Source organism: Diadema antillarum, unplaced genomic scaffold (assembly GCF_040938485.1).
Source record: "Diadema antillarum isolate AM-2024a unplaced genomic scaffold, OU_Dant_1.0 scf00000011, whole genome shotgun sequence".
Taxonomy (NCBI): Eukaryota; Metazoa; Echinodermata; class Echinoidea; order Diadematoida; family Diadematidae; genus Diadema; species Diadema antillarum.
Window position 1 is genome coordinate 531,744 of NW_027270900.1, and position 18,824 is coordinate 550,567.

The following is an 18,824-nucleotide window of genomic DNA, read 5'->3' on the forward strand; positions in this document are numbered from 1 at the left end:
GACGAATTTGAAAGTAAGATTGGCCTATTCCCAACATCCTGCGGAGAAATTGAAGTAAAAATTTGTGAAATTGAATGAAAAAAAGTTTGAAAATGAATGGGAAAACCTATATTCACGAAGCGTTGCCAAACGTGTTATATTTCAGGAATACTTTTGACCACTTACAAACAACTTGAAATCTCAATTCTTTCTCGCTGGAAATATTATATCACGACACTTTATTCATTTTTCTTTCTAAAAGAAGGGACATTCGCGAAAAGAACATACATTTGCACTAATCGGGAAAATTGTTTGGATTTAATCTTCCATATCGATGACAATATCTCTTTATCCCTGTAACTGTTCGTATTCAACATTTTTTTTTTTTTTTTGGCGTGGAGGAACAAAAGGGTGCGTGACATTGTATCGGGTGGAACGCTTCATTTTGGCTTCATTTTAGTGGAACAGCCCATGGGCGAAACAATGGGTGAGCTGATAATGGGCGTGAGAAAATCACAACATGTAATCTGAACTCGTTGTGTAAATGACGCATTGGTGAAGAGGAAGCAGGATATACACATGCAATGTACACATAACGACAAAATCTTTTAATGATATTCTCGATTTCAGTTTCTTTCGACACCAATATCCTATTCACAATGAAGCCAATATAAAAACACTAGTATCCACCCATTCGTTCTGCGTAATCACATTTTTTATCTTTTTTTGCATGCAGAGGAAGATTTCATGCAGATTCATATATACAATATATCCACACATAGTATGAATGTAGGCTACAAATTAACCAACACAAAATCCCAATACCATAAATACTCTCTATCCTTGTGTTCGGGTAGCAATGCTCGGATAAATAGAAATTCTTGATCTACGCCAATTCTTGATGCAACATGTGCTTTGCCTTAAAATATACACATGTATCATCCTTCCCTTAGACAATAAAAGATAACTGATTTTCACTCCGTAACAAGATGTAATTTTTGAATTTCAACACCTTATATTGACGCTAAAGAAGTTATTGCATTTTCAGATTACCTAACGTTATTTCAATTTCGGACCAACGAACGTTCGGAATTATAACGAACCTTCGAAATAAGACCTTCAGAATACCGTTTTGTAACTACATGTAACACAGGAAATACCAGACTTTTCCAACCTGTCCTCATGGTATAGTTCTAGCCAAGAATATTTTCCCACGAACTAAACAACACTGACCACCCAGGATGTCATTAGTCTTTTGTTCGATTATCAAGTTTACAATGGTAAGCATTACCCTAGAAAATGTTCGTTCCTTTCAATAAGTGGGGAAGGCTGAGAATTACTGTTCGCATGTTATAGAGAGCCAGGAATCACCTTGGTTTGATTGTAGCGTATATCTGATGTCTGTATTTCCTCTTGTATTATATTTGATTTTTGATTTTTGAACTTCCTTTTCTTTTTGAGCCCGGTAATTTTCCATTGCTTAACCCACAGATCACGGTGTAAGAGCTATTGTTGTGCCTTCCTGAATTAATGTGACCCCTCGTTTTGTAAAACTACACAATGATTACGGGCCGTTTCAGCGATGAAGTTTAGAGCATGAACACATTGGAAAGGGGGTGGAATGGCATCAGAACTGATGTACATTTACATGTATATTATACTGTATAATGTGTCTATGTGTGTATGGGTGTGAAAGCGTTTATTTCACTTTCTTTTTGATGTGCTGCTCATCAGGTACGCAAACTAATACAAGAGGCGACAATAACCATGAAAACTTGAAGTCGAATCAAATTAGATTAGAAAAGACGAAAGCTGGAAACTCGGAAGACATTCTTATGCCTGTAATCATGCATACGTCTTAGTTATTCACTGTAAAGATTTACCACGCGACCATGGAAACTCAATAAATGCCGTTGTAGTAATACAGCGTCCTTTTTACCAAGTGGTGCCATCAGCCAGTGTTCAGTGCACTGGCATTACGCTGCGCTGCATGCACTCTGTGATGCTCGCAGAGATTACAAATTTCTTTGGTAATGCTAGATTAATGCATGCCGGTGGTCGCTGCTACGCTGACTGGCTCTCCGCAATTGCGATTGCGATATCGATAGCTAGGTATCTCATCATTGGCAAAAAAGTGACACCAAAATATTGGTCGGGCGAAAAATATTCCGAGACTGACGTGACGCCACATCCACTTTCTTTTCATGGTGAAAATATTGTAAGTCACATGGAAACTTGTCGGCCCGTGAGTGCTAGTTCGAGAATTTCATGATGTACGATATTGTAGCGAAAACGGGGCCTTGGCACTTATGCCGACCGAGCCGACCGTCCGTTTGATCGAAATATACGATCACTCTGTGAAGAGGATAGAACCTTAGTCTTCCACCATGCACTCTTCGCACGTTACCAGTCTACACGTTGCACTTCACATCATCCGACTCAAAGGCATATTCTCACTCTCATATCTATCTCATCCTATACACTGACAAGTGAATTCTCCCTTTCACTCCCGACATCGTTTCTTGAGTGCGTCGTTCTTTGACGTCATTCAGAAAGTACGTCGTTTCCCAAAGTCCGCCCTTGTAAGTTGTACTTCGTCGTTCTGCACCTTAGTTCAGAAGTACGTCGTCTTCCGACGTGCGCCCTGGAAGTACATCGTTCGTACTTATCATTTCCAAAGTACTGTACTTCACTCTCCGACGTCTGTTCTTGAAGCACGTTGGGCGTCCGTCCAGACAATCAGTTGTCAAACGTTGCAGCAAAGTCTGCTCGAGAATGCTCACAAAGGCTGCTGGACGAGTTGTTTTCTGGTGCAGAACCACCGGTTACCATCCCAGTCTCATCGGCATTCGGCACTCATTCCTACCAATACTTATCTGAACACGAATCCATCACAACTTCAGAGGCGATATACCGGAACACAAGCTTGTTCATTTACAGGTAAAGTGTGTACATACTCACGTTCAGAACGTCGTACCGAGCACAAGACACAAAGGTCGGTCTCGTTTCTCAACATCTTTGCTCAGAAAGTATGGGCTGAGTATCGTGCATGAATTACATCAATGGCACTAGAAAATCGAGGAAGAATCTAACGAGGTAGCTGATAGTACCTGAATGGAATTATTATAGACATGGTTTTCAGTCCCATAACTAAACACATTTACTAATTAATTAAATTTAATCGTCTAAAATGGGTCATATGGCTAACCTGTGTACACACGTATACACACACAATGCTAAATGTATGTCTCAAACCTCTGTAACACAACTTTGAACTAACTGTAGGAATTATCGCTGCACTTATTATCCATACTTTTTATCATTATCTGAATCTTCACAAAAACCACTAATTAACAAATAATCATCAATACAGAATACTGACCTAAAGGAACAATTCAAACACTCTTTTAGAATGCATAGCTTGTTACATGTGTAAATAAGCACAAAGTAACCACGGCCACATTGTGCTACTGAAATGCTATGAGCAATTTTCGCTGCAGTGTGCTTTCACATTTCCCCATAATATACATCAGATATTTACACAAAACTTTGGTTCATTCATTTTGTCCGGCCATCCATATAGCGATCGGGTAAACACGGTACTTTAAAATGTGCATTCCTCCTGTGACCCCATTTCACACGGGGGGCTGCAGACTGTGTGCTGCAAATCAGAGCGGGTAATTTTCTTTTCGGTGCCGTTGGGAGATTTATGTAAAATTTGTTGCAAGTTGTAACTTAGACGAAAGTTAATTGGAAATCTATTTGTTTCTTTCTTTTTGTTTTGTCTTGTTGAAGTGCCAAATCATGCACACGCCAGTTCTGTTAGAGTATTGTTTATTCTTGTTTATAATTACTGTACAATAATAAGAAGTATAAAGTATTATTATGTAGATATCATTGTTGATGTTCAGTATTACTGCTACCCAAGAGGTATATGCTTAACATTTGTGCTTTTGTTGTGCTCCAATGAGTCATTGTAAATATTGTACATTTGTTGATATTTTGATGAATAAACTTATTAAAGAGAGAAAATAAGAAACTTTGTTGAAGTGCCAAATCATGCACACGCCAGTTCGGTTAGAGTATTGTTTATTCTTGTTTATAATTACTGTACAATAATAAGAAGGATAAAGTATTATTATGTGAATATCATTGTTGATATTCGATATCAATACTGTTACCCAAGAGGTATATGCTTAGCATTTGTACTTTTGCTGTACTCCAATGAGTCATTGTAGATATTGTACATATGTCGACATTATGATGAATAAACATATAGAAAGATAAAAATGAATATCATTTTGTTACAATACATAACACATTATACAAATACCACGCATCATTGTTATAACATGTCAGTTGTCAATAACTCTCCTGACACACCTGACATAACTTGATTGTTGACTATCATCAACCAAATATTAACATGAAAAAACCACAAACCCATTCGTAACACTCCAGAAGTAAATTCAGCAGATGAGGACATCTATTGAAATACAAGATTGGATGTGTGATGAATGCATTTCATATCTTTTTATGCAATTATCCACCCGATTTAGCATAAGGTCACCATTTTGCAAAACAGGAACAGCATGCACAAACAGAATACTCCATGATACACGATGAGTGGTCGATATTTCCGTATGCTTACGTGAGCGACTACTCGAATTTCGACTAGATAACAACAGCAACTGCAGGTAAGAGTGCACCCCCTCCCCCGAAAAGATGGGCTGAGCATTGCTAATTTTGTTAAGATTGTGCCTTGACTTTCCTTGAGTAAATAAAGAAATGTAATTGTCGCCCCTGGAACTTATTCGTATTCTTACTTTTTTTTTTTCAAATCTGTCTTAAACTTTTAAAACCATATAGGTCATGACCTTGACGCGGGAGGTACCCTTCGCACCTTCTCATGTCTTAGAGTGAAACTAAACCCTTGCCCTACAACAGCGTTAGGACAATGCAGGGTTCGATAAAGGACAAACTTCTGTCATTTCTGTTATAGTGCCAGTATCAAGCAAAGAAACGAAGCAGGTCCACCCCGTCTCCAATCTGAGTGCAAAGGTCATCGTAGAAAGATATTGATAGGAATCTTTATTGCGGAAGTAGAGCAGAAAAATATTAGGTTTCATTGATCCTGCTGCACACTCAAAAATATTCAAGGAGTATAACAGTTCTCTCTTGTGGTGCTCCGGACCATAACGTCGCACAATTTGCTATATATATAGAACAAACCGTTTTTATGACATGGCTGAGAAAGCTGACATAGTTAGACTTTGGCTTTGGCATTGCAACTTTTGCGAGTGTTAACTTCGACTACAGCGTGTAAAGGTTATCATTTTTCAACCTATCTGGTAAGTTTTTTCTAACTTTTATTTGAATTTCTGTATAGTGTCGGTATCGAGAATTTGAACATATCTAAATTCATTGCTGCAAACTATGTTTGTACAGCCTTTGTTTGACTAAACTTACGATAGATACTGGGAAGGATCCCACACAACTGATCTTCCTTTTCTATCAAAGCAGTATGCAGCATTCCTGATATCGAAGTTTATGTGAGCTTTGGAAATCTACTGATTTCATGCATTTACTGTTTACACGGTCATCTCCAAAATATATTACCAAGTGCATGAATTACATCGGAAACAAAAAGAGAGTCTTAGGAATTATTCAAATGTGCAGTGGTTCTTAAGGGGACTTCACGTAGGCCTAACTACTTGAGAAAAAGCAAGTTTAGGAAAAACAAATCCTGCAAGTAATCTTAAACTGTTATTCCGATTGGAAAGAATATATCACACAAATGCCAACGTCTGAAAATGGGCTCGACAGTTGCCCGGAGGACAGGTGGCCCGGGGCCGCTGAAAATTTCTATCGGATACCAAACTTTAAAAAGGCTATCTTTTGGTTGTCCAATCAAATAATCTTAAACTGTTATTCCGATTGGAAAGATTATATCACACAAATGCCAACGTCTGAAAATGGGCTCGACAGTTGCCCGGAGGACAGGTGGCCCGGGGCCGCTGAAAATTTCTATCGGATACCAAACTTTAAAAAGGCTATCTTTTGGTTGTCCAATCAAGAAACTAAGATTCAATATGGATTTTTATGTTTCCTTTGATTTCGGGCAGTTGAATCTTTACTCGGGCCACCACATTCCAAATTTGAAAATTTCAGTGGGAGATTTGGAACACCAGGGAGAAAGAAAATATCGAGCTCTGCAATCTTCAATCTTCTCAGTTCTCATCATCAAGAGTCAACTGAGCAAAGGACAAACTGATAACGCTTCTTTCTCGAAAGGATCAAAGTCTTTGTGAGTCGTTCAGCACGTTAGTATCATAATTTCTCAGGAATGATAATTTCTTCCTCATAAAAGCTAATTTCTATAAAAAAAAAATGATAATGACAATAACCCCACGGCTCTACTTTCTTTTCATTCTATCTTCATAACAGTCAACATGGCTCGGAGGAGTCCAAAGTCGCAGTCATTTCCAATTTCCCTGTTTCACGCACTCTGCCTCGTCAGCCTGATTCAATCTTCACATTCGGCTCCTCTCTCCTCCTACCTGGTGTCATCCTTCTCCAGTCCCAATCCTAGGCTGCCTTTCAGACTCATGGCTGTAGATAACACTACTGGTGATGTCTACATTGGAGCCGAAGAGGAAATTTATCACCTTAGCGCAGATTTTAACTTGAGAGAAACTGTTGAGGTTGGAGTATGTAATATACCAGGATCCTCGTATTTTGGTGAACAGGACAAGAACAAACTGCTTGTCATTGCACCTGTACCTACAGAGAGACTCATAACGTGTGGAAGATGTGATGGATATTGTGAAACGAGGAATTTATCTGATATAGCTGATGCAGAGACATACTATAATAGACATGAACAAGTAGTAGTGAAGAGAGACGACGTGCCTGTGGTTGGAGTGGTTGCTGTAAGTGCCATTCAGGGGTCTCAGTATCTCTTTTCAGGCATCAGTTACACTCGGGCAGGTGAAAACCCTTATATTTCGAAATTTGATTTAAGTTCATTCATACTTTGGCAGAACATACGATCCCAGACAAATCTCGAGAGCGTTATTTTCATTCAAATCATGTTGAAGACTCCATACGTTTACTACACTATTCAGCTTAAAACGTCACCTGTGATGGGTCGCTTGTGCCTGGACACAACTGATCCCAGCCTTGAGTCATACACACAAATTCAACTCGAATGTACAGACCAGACAGGATCAAACTACAACGTGATCCAAGCAGCTCACATTGGTCCTGCAGGATCCCAGTTAGCTGACTCCTTGAGTATCAGTAGTACCGATGATGTCATGTATGCTGTGTTTACCAAGGAGAACTCATCACCTGTACAGTCTGCTCTGTGTCTCTACAAGATGAGTGATATCCAGGAGAAATTTACACAAGCTGTAGTTGGCTGCATCACATGTCAAAGTGACTGTGATGGAAGATCAATTGACTACTTGTATGGCGAATGTGGTGTGGTAAATCATTTTCCTATTTCCTTGTAATGTAATGAGATGCGTACAAAATTGAGACAAGTTACGGAGGGTGAAAATCAGCATTCAAAGCACGAAACTACACGATATTTTCTTTCATGGACAATCAAAAGTGATTGCGTAAACACAATTTATAGAAATATATGTATTTGGAATTTTCATTATCCATACATTACATTGACAAGAATTTCATTCGGCGACAATTTTCACTTACATCCCTCGTTCAGTGGTTCAAATGCATTATGTCAACTTTATTTCTCTGTAAATATATTTTCAACTTTAATAGCACACTGCAATAATTAGATGAGATTACAGAATCCTTGTCTGCACAGTTCAAATTCTTTAAAATGCAGGCAGGTTGATCAACGATATTTTAGAATTGCGCGAAGACAGAGGGTTTGACCCTAAAGGGATGAGACCAAAATCTAGACAGGGTTGTGTAACTAATACCATGTATTTTACATAGTGTAAATAATGAGGTAAAATTACTTTTTTTGTGCTAGCTTCAAAAGAAAACAGTGATGTTCGTGTTTTCAGAGAGTCTGATAAAGTATTCAATACAAAATGTTTGGTCCGTGATGCCTGACTAACCTATGTCAGTATGTGCTGTGAGAGTTTCAGACTGTGTTAGTGGAAATCTGTTTATGTGTCGTGTAGGGTAGAGTGAATGTTGTATTATGATCGAATAAGTTTTGAAGGGTTGCTTTAGTAAAACAATTCAATTTTGTACATGTAAACGGCAGTTTGGAATTCATGTACAATTATTACCATCAATTTCAGCGCATAGAAGTGCTTGAATTGAGACAGTACGTGTATTCGCTAAATACGTAGATGTGAACATTATGTAATTGACCTTTTTTTTGCGATAAAACACAACAAATTTACTTGTTTCTTATCCTAAACAATAGATGTACTATCTCGTAAAATGATACCACGCCTGCTGGAAAGTACACAGTGTCCCACAGTGTGAGAAAAGCAGTGTGAACACACTGTGAGTCATTAATTTACAGTTATATGAAACAAAGCATTACAATATGAACACTCTGTGAAGGGAGTTGGCTCAGTCGGTAGCGCGTCTGCCTCCGACCCAAGCGACCCGGGTTCGAACCCGAGTCTGGACTTAGCAATGTTATGTTTTATGCTCTAGCATGAGGCAAAACACTCTGTCCCTCGGACATAAAATGGAGGTTCCGTGTGTGAGAGAGTAGCAACTCATGCACGTAAAAGATCCCGCTTCATTTATTAATCACAAAGAGCAGGGTGTTTAACCCGGTGAATTAAGTGGTCCCACCTCGTATCCAACTGGACCCCATGGAAGACCAGCTTAGCATAGCTGAATATGGGCTATCCAGCCATCCTCTCGGATGGAAATGAACAAACAAACAATACCAAAGTTTGAAATCATCTTCACACGTCCTGATTCGAGCGTTGTCACAGAGTCGACTACATGAACACACTGTGAACACATTGTGGGACACTGTGTTCTTTTCAGTAGGGATACTAACTGTGGATTTTCAAAGGGTACTAGAGTACGCCTAGCCTGAACGAAAAAGTCAGTACGAATCGAATGAAGAATGATGCAATGATTATATGAACTGTTACTCCTCTTCTATATACGACGACACGACGCTCACAGTTTCCACATGTGCCAAACCCAGAAGGCAGACAGTGCACAGCAACTATTGAATTTGGCGATGCCTTCTACGCCTATGCCAGTGGAGTGAACCCTGTGACTGCTTCACCAGTACTCACCTTCTCTGATGTAGAGCCTACGTCTATCATCACTACTACCGAGAGAGACTACACTGTGGCTTTCATTGGAAATAGTGAGGGAAACTTACTGAAGGTATGGTCTACCTTGTAACCTAATGACATAAACAATGAGAATGTATAGCTGTGGCACATTACTCAAATTCATGAAAATATGGGACATTACTTCGTCAACTTAGGGAAAGGAAAGCCAAACATGAAATGTGGATCGCTATATGGAACTCATCAGCGTAGTTTTAGGGAAGTCGGAAATTCGGTGAATAAGTTTTTTAATTGTGGAGTTTCAGTGAAGCCATTGATGGATGGAAAGACTACTACTAGTATATTTCGTAACGCTTCGTAGCATATACAATGATATACAAATGATTCTATAAACTTTTTTTTTTTTTTTTTAAATGAGAGGTTCCTCGACTTGTTACTGACATGTTAAGTTTAATATTCCCCTTGCTTTCTGGAAGTGCTCTTTCATTATGCTAGAGTAGTAAAAATATGTTGAAAATAAAAGAATAATGATAATAATAATAATAATAGTAATCATATAATAGTAACTTCCCTTTATATTTTCTCTGCATCGCTATCCATGGCGTGACGTTGCAAATTGTTGTAGTATTCTCATCCACCAATGGCTATTCAAGAACGTTAAAAATCGAAACTTTTGAATGGATTTTCCGTATTTTTTGAAACTTTGCTGACGTGTTTTACTAATATTCCCGCATCCTGTCAATTCACATATTTATGAGTTTTCATTCTCTTTTAACATTTTTTCACATCACCTCTAACAGCTAACCCGAGTGAAATATTCTCTTCCCATAAAGAGAAATTCATGTCATGTTTATTAAAGAATAGATTTTTGTTCGTTCGTATTTATTTTGCTTGTCAAAGTCAGATCAAATAATTACATGGATGTGACAATCTTAAACAAAAACAGATCGACCGAATGACAAAGGAGCAATACAAAAGTGCAGTTTATTTATTTTATTTATTTATATGTTTTATTTTCACAGGGTGGCTCCGTCAGTGGGTTAAACACTGTTGTTCTTGGAGGTCCTGCATGAACACATACATACATATAAACACATAATAATTATACAATACCACCATCAAGTCTACAGTATCAACTTAACGTACTATATACTAATATATACTAAACTCAAAATTTAACAAAAACTAGAATTATCACTGAAAGTGATTAATACCCCCGCCCCTAGTGTTGCTTTATAGTATGTGATGTCATGAGGGCAAAAACGTTAATACCAAGTTTGTGCACTTGTCGAATTAAAAACAAAATAATTTTAGTTTATTGTACAATTACAGAGTTGACACTGAATTCCACAAGGTTTGGGTTAAAAAAAAATGTGATTATACTACATGTACAGAAAAAAAAAATTCAATTAAAAAACATAACTAATCTGGACCAATTTTGATTTTACGATGAATGCATTTGAAAGTAATCGTATTTCGAGAGGTAAAAATTACAGCTGAAATGACCCTAAATCGATGTCTTTGGTATCACAACTTCTTTGTAACTTGCTGTGCAGATTCACATTTTAAACAACTCTTCAGCCTACCAGTACGAAAATGTTCCTCTTGGACAAGGATCTGTTCTACGAGATGTGTTTCTAGATGAAGACAAGGAGCAAATCATTCTGGCAACAGGCTCTGAGGAAGGTTCACAGGTGATAACACGCGTACTGTGTGTTATTAAACTGTCGCATAGTGAATTTCGAATGCTATAATCAACATCACGATCGAGCTAAGAAAAAAGGTAGGAGCCCATTATGTGGTAATGGCTGTAGCAGGTGTCAAACAGTAAGAGAAAACTGTTTACATTTACTGAAATAGTTCTATAATTATGTCACATGCATTTAGGAATGGATCGTCATAAGCTATTCAAAGCTTGACTGGGACGTCCATGCAGTAGATATAATTCATACACCTATGTACATAAATATTGCAGGGGAAATTGTATTTTGCATGTTCAGCAACCTCACAAACACCAGCATTTCTACTTTTCCTCCACCGCGCAGATATTAAAGCTCTCTCTGGCGAACTGCAGTAATTTTATGAGCTGTGAAGAATGCATCGGTCCTCTCGGCGAACACGATGGAGATCCATACTGTGGGTGGTGTACTCTTGAAGACAGGTCGGTATTCATTCGTCAAATGTACATGCCCTTTCGTGAGGTCCATGGTACAAATTGTTTAATACTGTTTCAACTTAGGAAACATGGTACAGGCTGGGATGGCACCACCAAGTTATTGCAGCGCAAGTCTGAGTGGTTCAGAATTATTACTGTATTATGTAGCATGTTTAACAAAGATCACATGCAGTATTCTTGATGTTTTGCCCTCGATGACATGTACATGACATCATGTATGATCCGTGTGTAACGATGTGATTTACCAATTGTGTCTTTCCTTTTCTGACAACTATTCATCTTTACATGATCTCGACACAGCATATGCTTCTAAATGAAAGGAGAGATTGCGTGCATGTTTATTTTCGAAGGTGCACAAGATTTAACCACTGTCCGCTACGTGAGGAATCCTCTAGATGGTTGCCTTACGACACCGTGCCATGTGCTTCCATCTCTGAGATCCAGCCTTCAGATAAAATCATTTATGACCAACCTGAGCAAAGTGTAAGTTTGTCATGTGCAAATTAAACACTTGGTTAGAGTAGAAGCTAGTTCATCTGCATTGCATTTTACTTTATCTCCATTGGTAATAAACTTTTGATCTAAATACAAACTAATTACCTCCGGGATTTTCAGCTATCAAACATCTTGCTCATGTGACGGTTGATTAGCGGGTCAGAAACTTTCGAAAAGGTATGGCGAGAAGGTCGGTAGCTCCTGATAGATTGCTTCCTTGACCCCCTTTCGAAGTACTGTATCGAGGTTTCTCGAGGTCCTACGTTGTGGCCTGGGGCCCGTTGCATAAAACTCCAACCGGATTTTTATCCGGTTGGAATCACAAAATTCCGGTTGGAAGCTCCCAACCAGAGTTTTTATGCAACAGATTTTACATTCTTAGGTTAGCAACCTTAAAAAATTCAGGTTGGGCAAATCCCAACCTGAATTTTTTAAGGTTGCTAAAAAAGTTTTATGCAATGGGACCCTGAAGATTCGATGTGTAATATGCTTGAAAAGTTCAGAGGCATAACTGAAATTTGTCCTTTACGTCTGAGGAGTATCCGATGCCTCGAGGGGAACTTCAACTATTTTGGGAGAAGGATTAGATTTAAAGATCCAGTTTACCTTTGGGAGCAGTGATTCAAAAATGTACAATTAGTTATCACATTTGATGAATCTAATAGGCTTCTTGTATCACAAAACATCCTATCATGTAACATTTTTGCAATACAGCCTAAGATATAAGGAGACATCAGTATTTTTTTCTCAATAAACCATAACTGTAGCCGATTTAGTCTGGAAGCATTCTTATTCAATTCAATTCAATTCAATTAAATTAAGTTTATTTCCATACTTTTCAATTATGGACATTATAACAGAAATCAAACAAGTTCTTTCACCTGTAAACAATGTGCAAAACACAAACAATATACATGGTGATAACACAGTAATTATATGTAATGATAACTGGTCAAAATCGAAATCGAGATGGGGTTGATCAAAGAAAAGTATGACGGCACCTACAGCTTGTTTGGCTGTAAGCTCCGAGTAATCAGTGTTTATCAAAAAGAAACGGAGAACGGATAGAAGATAAGACAAGATGATGTAATGGTGCCAAATAAGAAGAAAAAAAAAACTAAAATGTGAACCATTACTGTGACCGAGCTATCCTTGGTTTCAGGAGTACAACATGATTTGCATAATCATGTTGCAATAATTTGTTTTAATCATGTTGTAATCATGTTGTAATAATTATAACTATTGTTCACATTTTGTGTATTAACAATACTTAACATCGATTATACGGATTCAAATTTTTACAGTGGTTGTTTCTATCTCTAACTCACATTTTAGGCCTATTTCAAAGCACCAATGCTTGTTTTTTTTTTGTTTCATATGCCTTTAAATTATGCCTTTAAGCCCGCTGTTTTGATGGGACATTTAATACGCCAGTCCATGATTAGTAGAACCGGAGAACAAAGCCGAGAAGGACACCTTATGATCCCCTGTACACAATCCTATACTACAGGAAGACTAAAGGGGTTTGTCAGGAATCGTACATCTCTGGTGTGGCTAGTCTGGTGTCCTGACTTTGCCAACTTGACTCCGCGGAAAAAGCGCTCTGCAGGACAAAACCACCTAAACCTAATCCACTTTTCGACGTTGAGGACGTCAATATCCTGTATAGGAAAATATTACTAGCAGATGGTCTGGAAGCCAGACTATGGTGAGGCATAACGGTCACTTAGAACTGCAGATTCTGTGAACCCAGACGCCTCAGGTCCACCTCCTCTTACGTTTCGAAGCATACTCACATCGAATCTGCAGGGCACAACATGAACCTTGAACCGGTTGAGGTTCTGGACCGGAATACTTCGAGTATAGGGAGTGAGGGAAGAAATCTATCAGAGCCTACCAACCTTCTCTCAACAGTAACGGGGGCGCTATACACTTTCGAACGTCTACATTGTACTGTAAGACACGCTTATGGGCCGTCACGTGATCACCTCGAATATGGGTCAGTCCGCTAATGGCGACTGTATTTTCATTCATTCATTCATTCATTCATTCATTCATTCATTCATTCATTCATTCATTCAGCATACACTGTTTTTCAATGGGTTAGTGCATAAAACTCGTAACAATTAACAATCTTAAAGTACAAACAAGTAAATCAAACCCCGTACAGTATAGCTATAAAAACAGAAAGTAAATGATACAACTTAAGAAATGTCAAAATAGCAAGAGAGAGAGAGAGAGAGAGAGAGCAAAGAAAAAAAACATGTGCTTAAAAACAACCAAGCACAAATTGTAATAATATGATACAAGTAGGTTGAGTTAAAATGAAATTAACTGGGAAAATCAGAGGACACTTAAAAGATATGGCAGCTGGAAATTCGGGAGATAGGCCTGAACTTCTAATATTTGAAACGAAATCAAAAGTTAAACAAAATTTCAAAATAATCACATATCTCTTAATTTGACATGATTTTATGTCAATGTTGCATTGATCATGCACTTTGCCCGCCATAAAAACTATTTTTAAAACTGTTTACGTTATGTTTATCTTTTCTTTAACTTTTATTTCACAATTAACAGATTAACATCGTCGTGGAACAACTGCCAGAATTGTTTGATGGCAACGGATACATTTGTGCGTTTGACTTATTTGAGGTACCTGGTATTATCATCAATGATAACACTATCCGTTGTGTAACGCCTCCTGCCAACGAGTTACCTCAGATACCTGATGGAGGTAAAAGTGTCTATAATAGTGACTCCTTCGCTCATTTATACCTATGCTATTATCATATCCGTTTTAGTAATACTTTGTGTGCTTTTATTGTCAAACAATATCTGATATTAACCCTATTAACCAAGCTATTTGGCCTTTCTTACCAAAATATCAGAAAATACATAGGAAATATGCTAAAACATGATGTTTCTGTATAATTTCTTTAACCCCAGGACAATGTACTATAGGTCAATCAATTTCATATTTGACACAACCAATAAGCAAGTACAGAACCTTAATATTTGTATGGTTGAAAATTTTCAAAGTCAGCACATGGGGGCGCTAGTCATAACAAAATATAAAAATACATCATGAGATCTGTGACTAAATGTTTGGGTTAGGAACATGTATAGTTATCACATTTAATGTTTTCATAATATTGGAATATTGAGTTTGCAGATTGATAATATAATCATCTCATAATATTACAGGGATAACTTGAATGAAGGAATCAAAATGACAACAAATAGAAGGACAAACTTTTGGAAAATATTGTTGTTTTCAATTATTTCTATTATATTTATCTTTTAATGCCTATATCACAGAAAAACAAAGGAAAAAAATATGAAAAAACATTTCAGGACAATGAGTACTTCACATTGTGCTTCTTCAGCAAATTTCAGCCAAGAAACATCAATTTCATATACTGTTATATTATTAATTGAAATTGAAACAGAAAAAAGCTGCAAAATCTGACTGACATTGTTGTCAGTTTATGGTTGCTATGACAACCAGCGAAATCAAACATAGCTACATCAAATATAATATGAAAACGTTTGTAATAAGATTTAAGGAAAAGTCACAAAATTTGGTTGAAATTGGACAAAAGACGAAGGAGTGGCAAATGTAAATATGGTATTGGGCACAAAATGTGCCCCCCCCCCCCCCCCCCTTGGGCTTTATAGGTTCACAGCAACAGACTGTGAACAAATTCTTTCCTGTATTCAGAAAAAAAACCTGATTTTCCATTTTTAACGATTCATTCCAACAATAAAGGGGATCACGTCACGATGTCATTGGCCATCAAATCAACTGAAACTGGAGTTCTGTTTGTAACGAGGGATCTTTTCTTCTTTGATTGCACCCTTATCGTCTCGTGAGTCTTACCTTTTTCAGAGTTGAACTTTTATGACTTTAGTGACTCTCAACTTGTCATTTGCGCTAGATTTGGTCATGTAATGAATCACCAATCATTTATAGAAAGTCTATACATAGATAAGCTCCTAAGTGCCAAACATCAGTAATTTTCTTTCTTTAAAATTAGGGTCTTTCCCGTAATAAGAAGGATGCTATGCAAACATGATACAAACTTGTGATACACGCGACACACCTTGAGTGAAAGTTATTGATTTAGATAGAATAAGAGGGAAATGAGACTAGGGAAAACTATGATGCCTTGATTTTAAATTCTCAAATTGTTCCAAAATTTCTTTATGAATTAGAACTGCATGCAGTACAGTGGCGGATCCAAGGGGAGCGCACCGGGCTCCCCCTCCCCCCCCCCCTATTTTTTTTTTTGTGTGTGTGTGTGGTTAAAACAAGAGAACTAAAAAGAAAAACAATATGGGGGAGGGGTGCGTGCGCCCCCTTTCATTTTGTAAAGGCTCCTAAGTGCTCTTTACGGAATTCCTAGATCCGCCCCTGCAGTATAGTATATGCACACATACACACTCCCACACGCACGCACGCATACACACACATACATACACACACACACAAAACGAAAACAAAATCCAACAAGGATTGGATGGGGGACGTATGTCCCTATTTGTCAGAGGCTAATCCTTGTGTGGACTTATTTTGATTCTAACTGGAATTCAGACTTGTTTCCTCGTTTTTATTTTACTTTGTACAAAGATGTTCCTCTTGCGTCGCTCGTCCCTGGCCGTGTGATTGGTGCGTCTACGAGAACAGATGCACACCTGACCATTCAACCTGTTCTGGTGATACCATAATACTTGGAGTGAATGTGAGCAAAGGCTAACGTACTCCTTACATATGACATTAACATTAACTATGATATTTCACTATTCCTTACAATGTAAACTTACTATAAGATTTTACCATTGTACACTCTGTTGTCTTCCCTACTGGAAAGAACACAGTGTGCCACAGTGTGAGCAAGACAGTTTGAACACAGTGTGAAATCTCTTCACATTGTTAAATTCGAGCGTTTTAACTGTGTGAACACGTGAGTCATCAATTTACAGTGTGAAACAAAGCATTACTATGTGAACACTCTGTGAGAACCACGCCACAGTGTGAAATCATATTGACACTGTTAAATGAAGTCGCAAAGACGTTTTTGCTTTACTATGGTGCAATATTCGAGCGTTTTCACACAGTCAACTATGTGAACACACTGTGAACACACTGTGGGACACTGTTTTCTTTCCAGAAGGGTTGTTTACCTTATTCTCTGTTACAAAAGAAAGTGAAATGTATGTTTTTGTCGATAACTGAAAATAAATTTGAATTCAGCTGAATCTAATGTCTATTTCTTTACTGTTACCTTGCAAAAGGCTGTGGTTTCAAACTGTTATAAAATGAGACCTCTCATTATCTCTGGCCACCAGATATCGCTTATTGTTATGAACTTCATTTGCTGGATTTATTTCTCCTTGCCATTTACTGTGAACCTGTAAGCCTATAGAGGCCACTTTTCCTGCTTTTCATGCATTATTTTTCTATGCTGATATCATGATCAAATAGAATCCCCTGGGAATTGGTAATAGAGGACAGGAATTCTGTCCCCATCTACTCGGTGTCCAAGAAGAAATTCTTGTGCCCGTTGGTGTCAACACGGTTTACACTCTCCTAGCGAAACATCTACCTACTGACCAGAGAAAGGTATGAAGTCGAGTGGAGCTTGTAAATTACTAGTTTGGCAGAACAAAGAATTAGACTCGTGTTAATCGTAGCATGGCTCAGAGTCATTTGTGTTACTTGTTCTTTCATTCTTCTGCTAGTTTAATGATTTATACATTGCCAGAGTAATAAAAAAAAAAAAACAACACATTAACATACGTAAGGGCTTCCAGAAACACAAATTATATTTTTGATGTTCCGTGCATATGTGATTAAAAATTTGAGACTTTCAAGGGAAAACATAGATTTGATTGGAATTTGGCTTATGGTTTCGAACTTTTTGTGAGATAATGAGCAACCTCTAGTGACACATTAAAAAGCATACAATTTTGAGAAGATTTCAAAGTTTATTTAATGAAAACCTATGTTGAAATGGGTGAGATATCTCAGGATCGCTTTTTTTACTTTGTTATGAATATTTTGGCCATTTCAAAACCGAATTTTTATCAAACTTTGAATTCCTCAAAGAATTGTATGCTCTTTAAAATTTCATAGGAGGTTTCTCAATATCTCGCAGAGAGTTTGAATCCCCACCTCAACACAAACTATTCACCCCTTTAAAGGGTATTATGAAATTATGGACCATAAAATTCAAAGTGTTCACCATACATCGCATTAACCTCTTTTGCCCTAAAATCCCAAGAGAATACAAACAATCAAACCAAGCTAACTACACAATCCATGTAAAGATTTTAGCAGCTTCTTTTTATTTTTCCAGGTCGGATTTTATGAGTGCGTATTAGACGTTGAGGGTGCTGAACAGGCAGTGAGGGCAACGCATTACAACGAAAGCCAAGTCAGCTGTGATGGAGCCGTGAGTTTAGACTCTTTTCGTTTTTCTTTCCGTTAGTTTAGAATTTCAAGTCAAGAGCATTTGATGTTAAACATTATTGTCGTGGACGGCTTCACAATTGTCACTCGAGTTTAAAATTTATTGATATTCAAGCTGCGATGAATTCTGATTTGAACACTTGAACTGCTATTTGACGTTCATAGAATCATTCCATGTGAAAGTTATTTTTTTTTTCAATTGTATCTTTTTGTCTCCTTCATTTAGTACTCATACAACGAGAAACTTCTGCTGAAAAGCGTTCATGTGTCAGTGCGCTGGAACGGCAACAATAACATCGATGACGTCACAGGCTCCCAGGGCATGTTCCTTATCTACATGTTACTATACATTTTGAAGGAAAGGGAATTATTTATAAGGGCAATACAACTTCTTTAATCTAGTTAAATACGATATTTAACAAAGTAACTTTAGGCCCTACTG

At 37.7% G+C, this 18,824-nt stretch overlaps 1 protein-coding gene across 1 annotated transcript in view; it reads left to right on the plus strand.

Annotated features, from left to right (window-relative positions):
- The first annotated feature begins 6,431 nt into the window (after nt 1-6,431).
- The window catches only part of LOC139720476 (plexin-A4-like), a 40,446-nt gene continuing 28,053 nt past the window's right edge, over nt 6,432-18,824 (plus strand). Inside the window, exons 1-11 of the mRNA XM_071631834.1 lie at nt 6,432-6,911; nt 7,107-7,469; nt 9,121-9,330; nt 10,793-10,930; nt 11,713-11,895; nt 14,488-14,644; nt 15,680-15,779; nt 16,541-16,652; nt 17,396-17,533; nt 18,270-18,365; nt 18,609-18,702. Of these exons, the coding sequence (XP_071487935.1) occupies nt 6,432-6,911; nt 7,107-7,469; nt 9,121-9,330; nt 10,793-10,930; nt 11,713-11,895; nt 14,488-14,644; nt 15,680-15,779; nt 16,541-16,652; nt 17,396-17,533; nt 18,270-18,365; nt 18,609-18,702 (2,071 nt within the window). The remainder of the gene's footprint in view (nt 6,912-7,106; nt 7,470-9,120; nt 9,331-10,792; nt 10,931-11,712; nt 11,896-14,487; nt 14,645-15,679; nt 15,780-16,540; nt 16,653-17,395; nt 17,534-18,269; nt 18,366-18,608; nt 18,703-18,824) is intronic.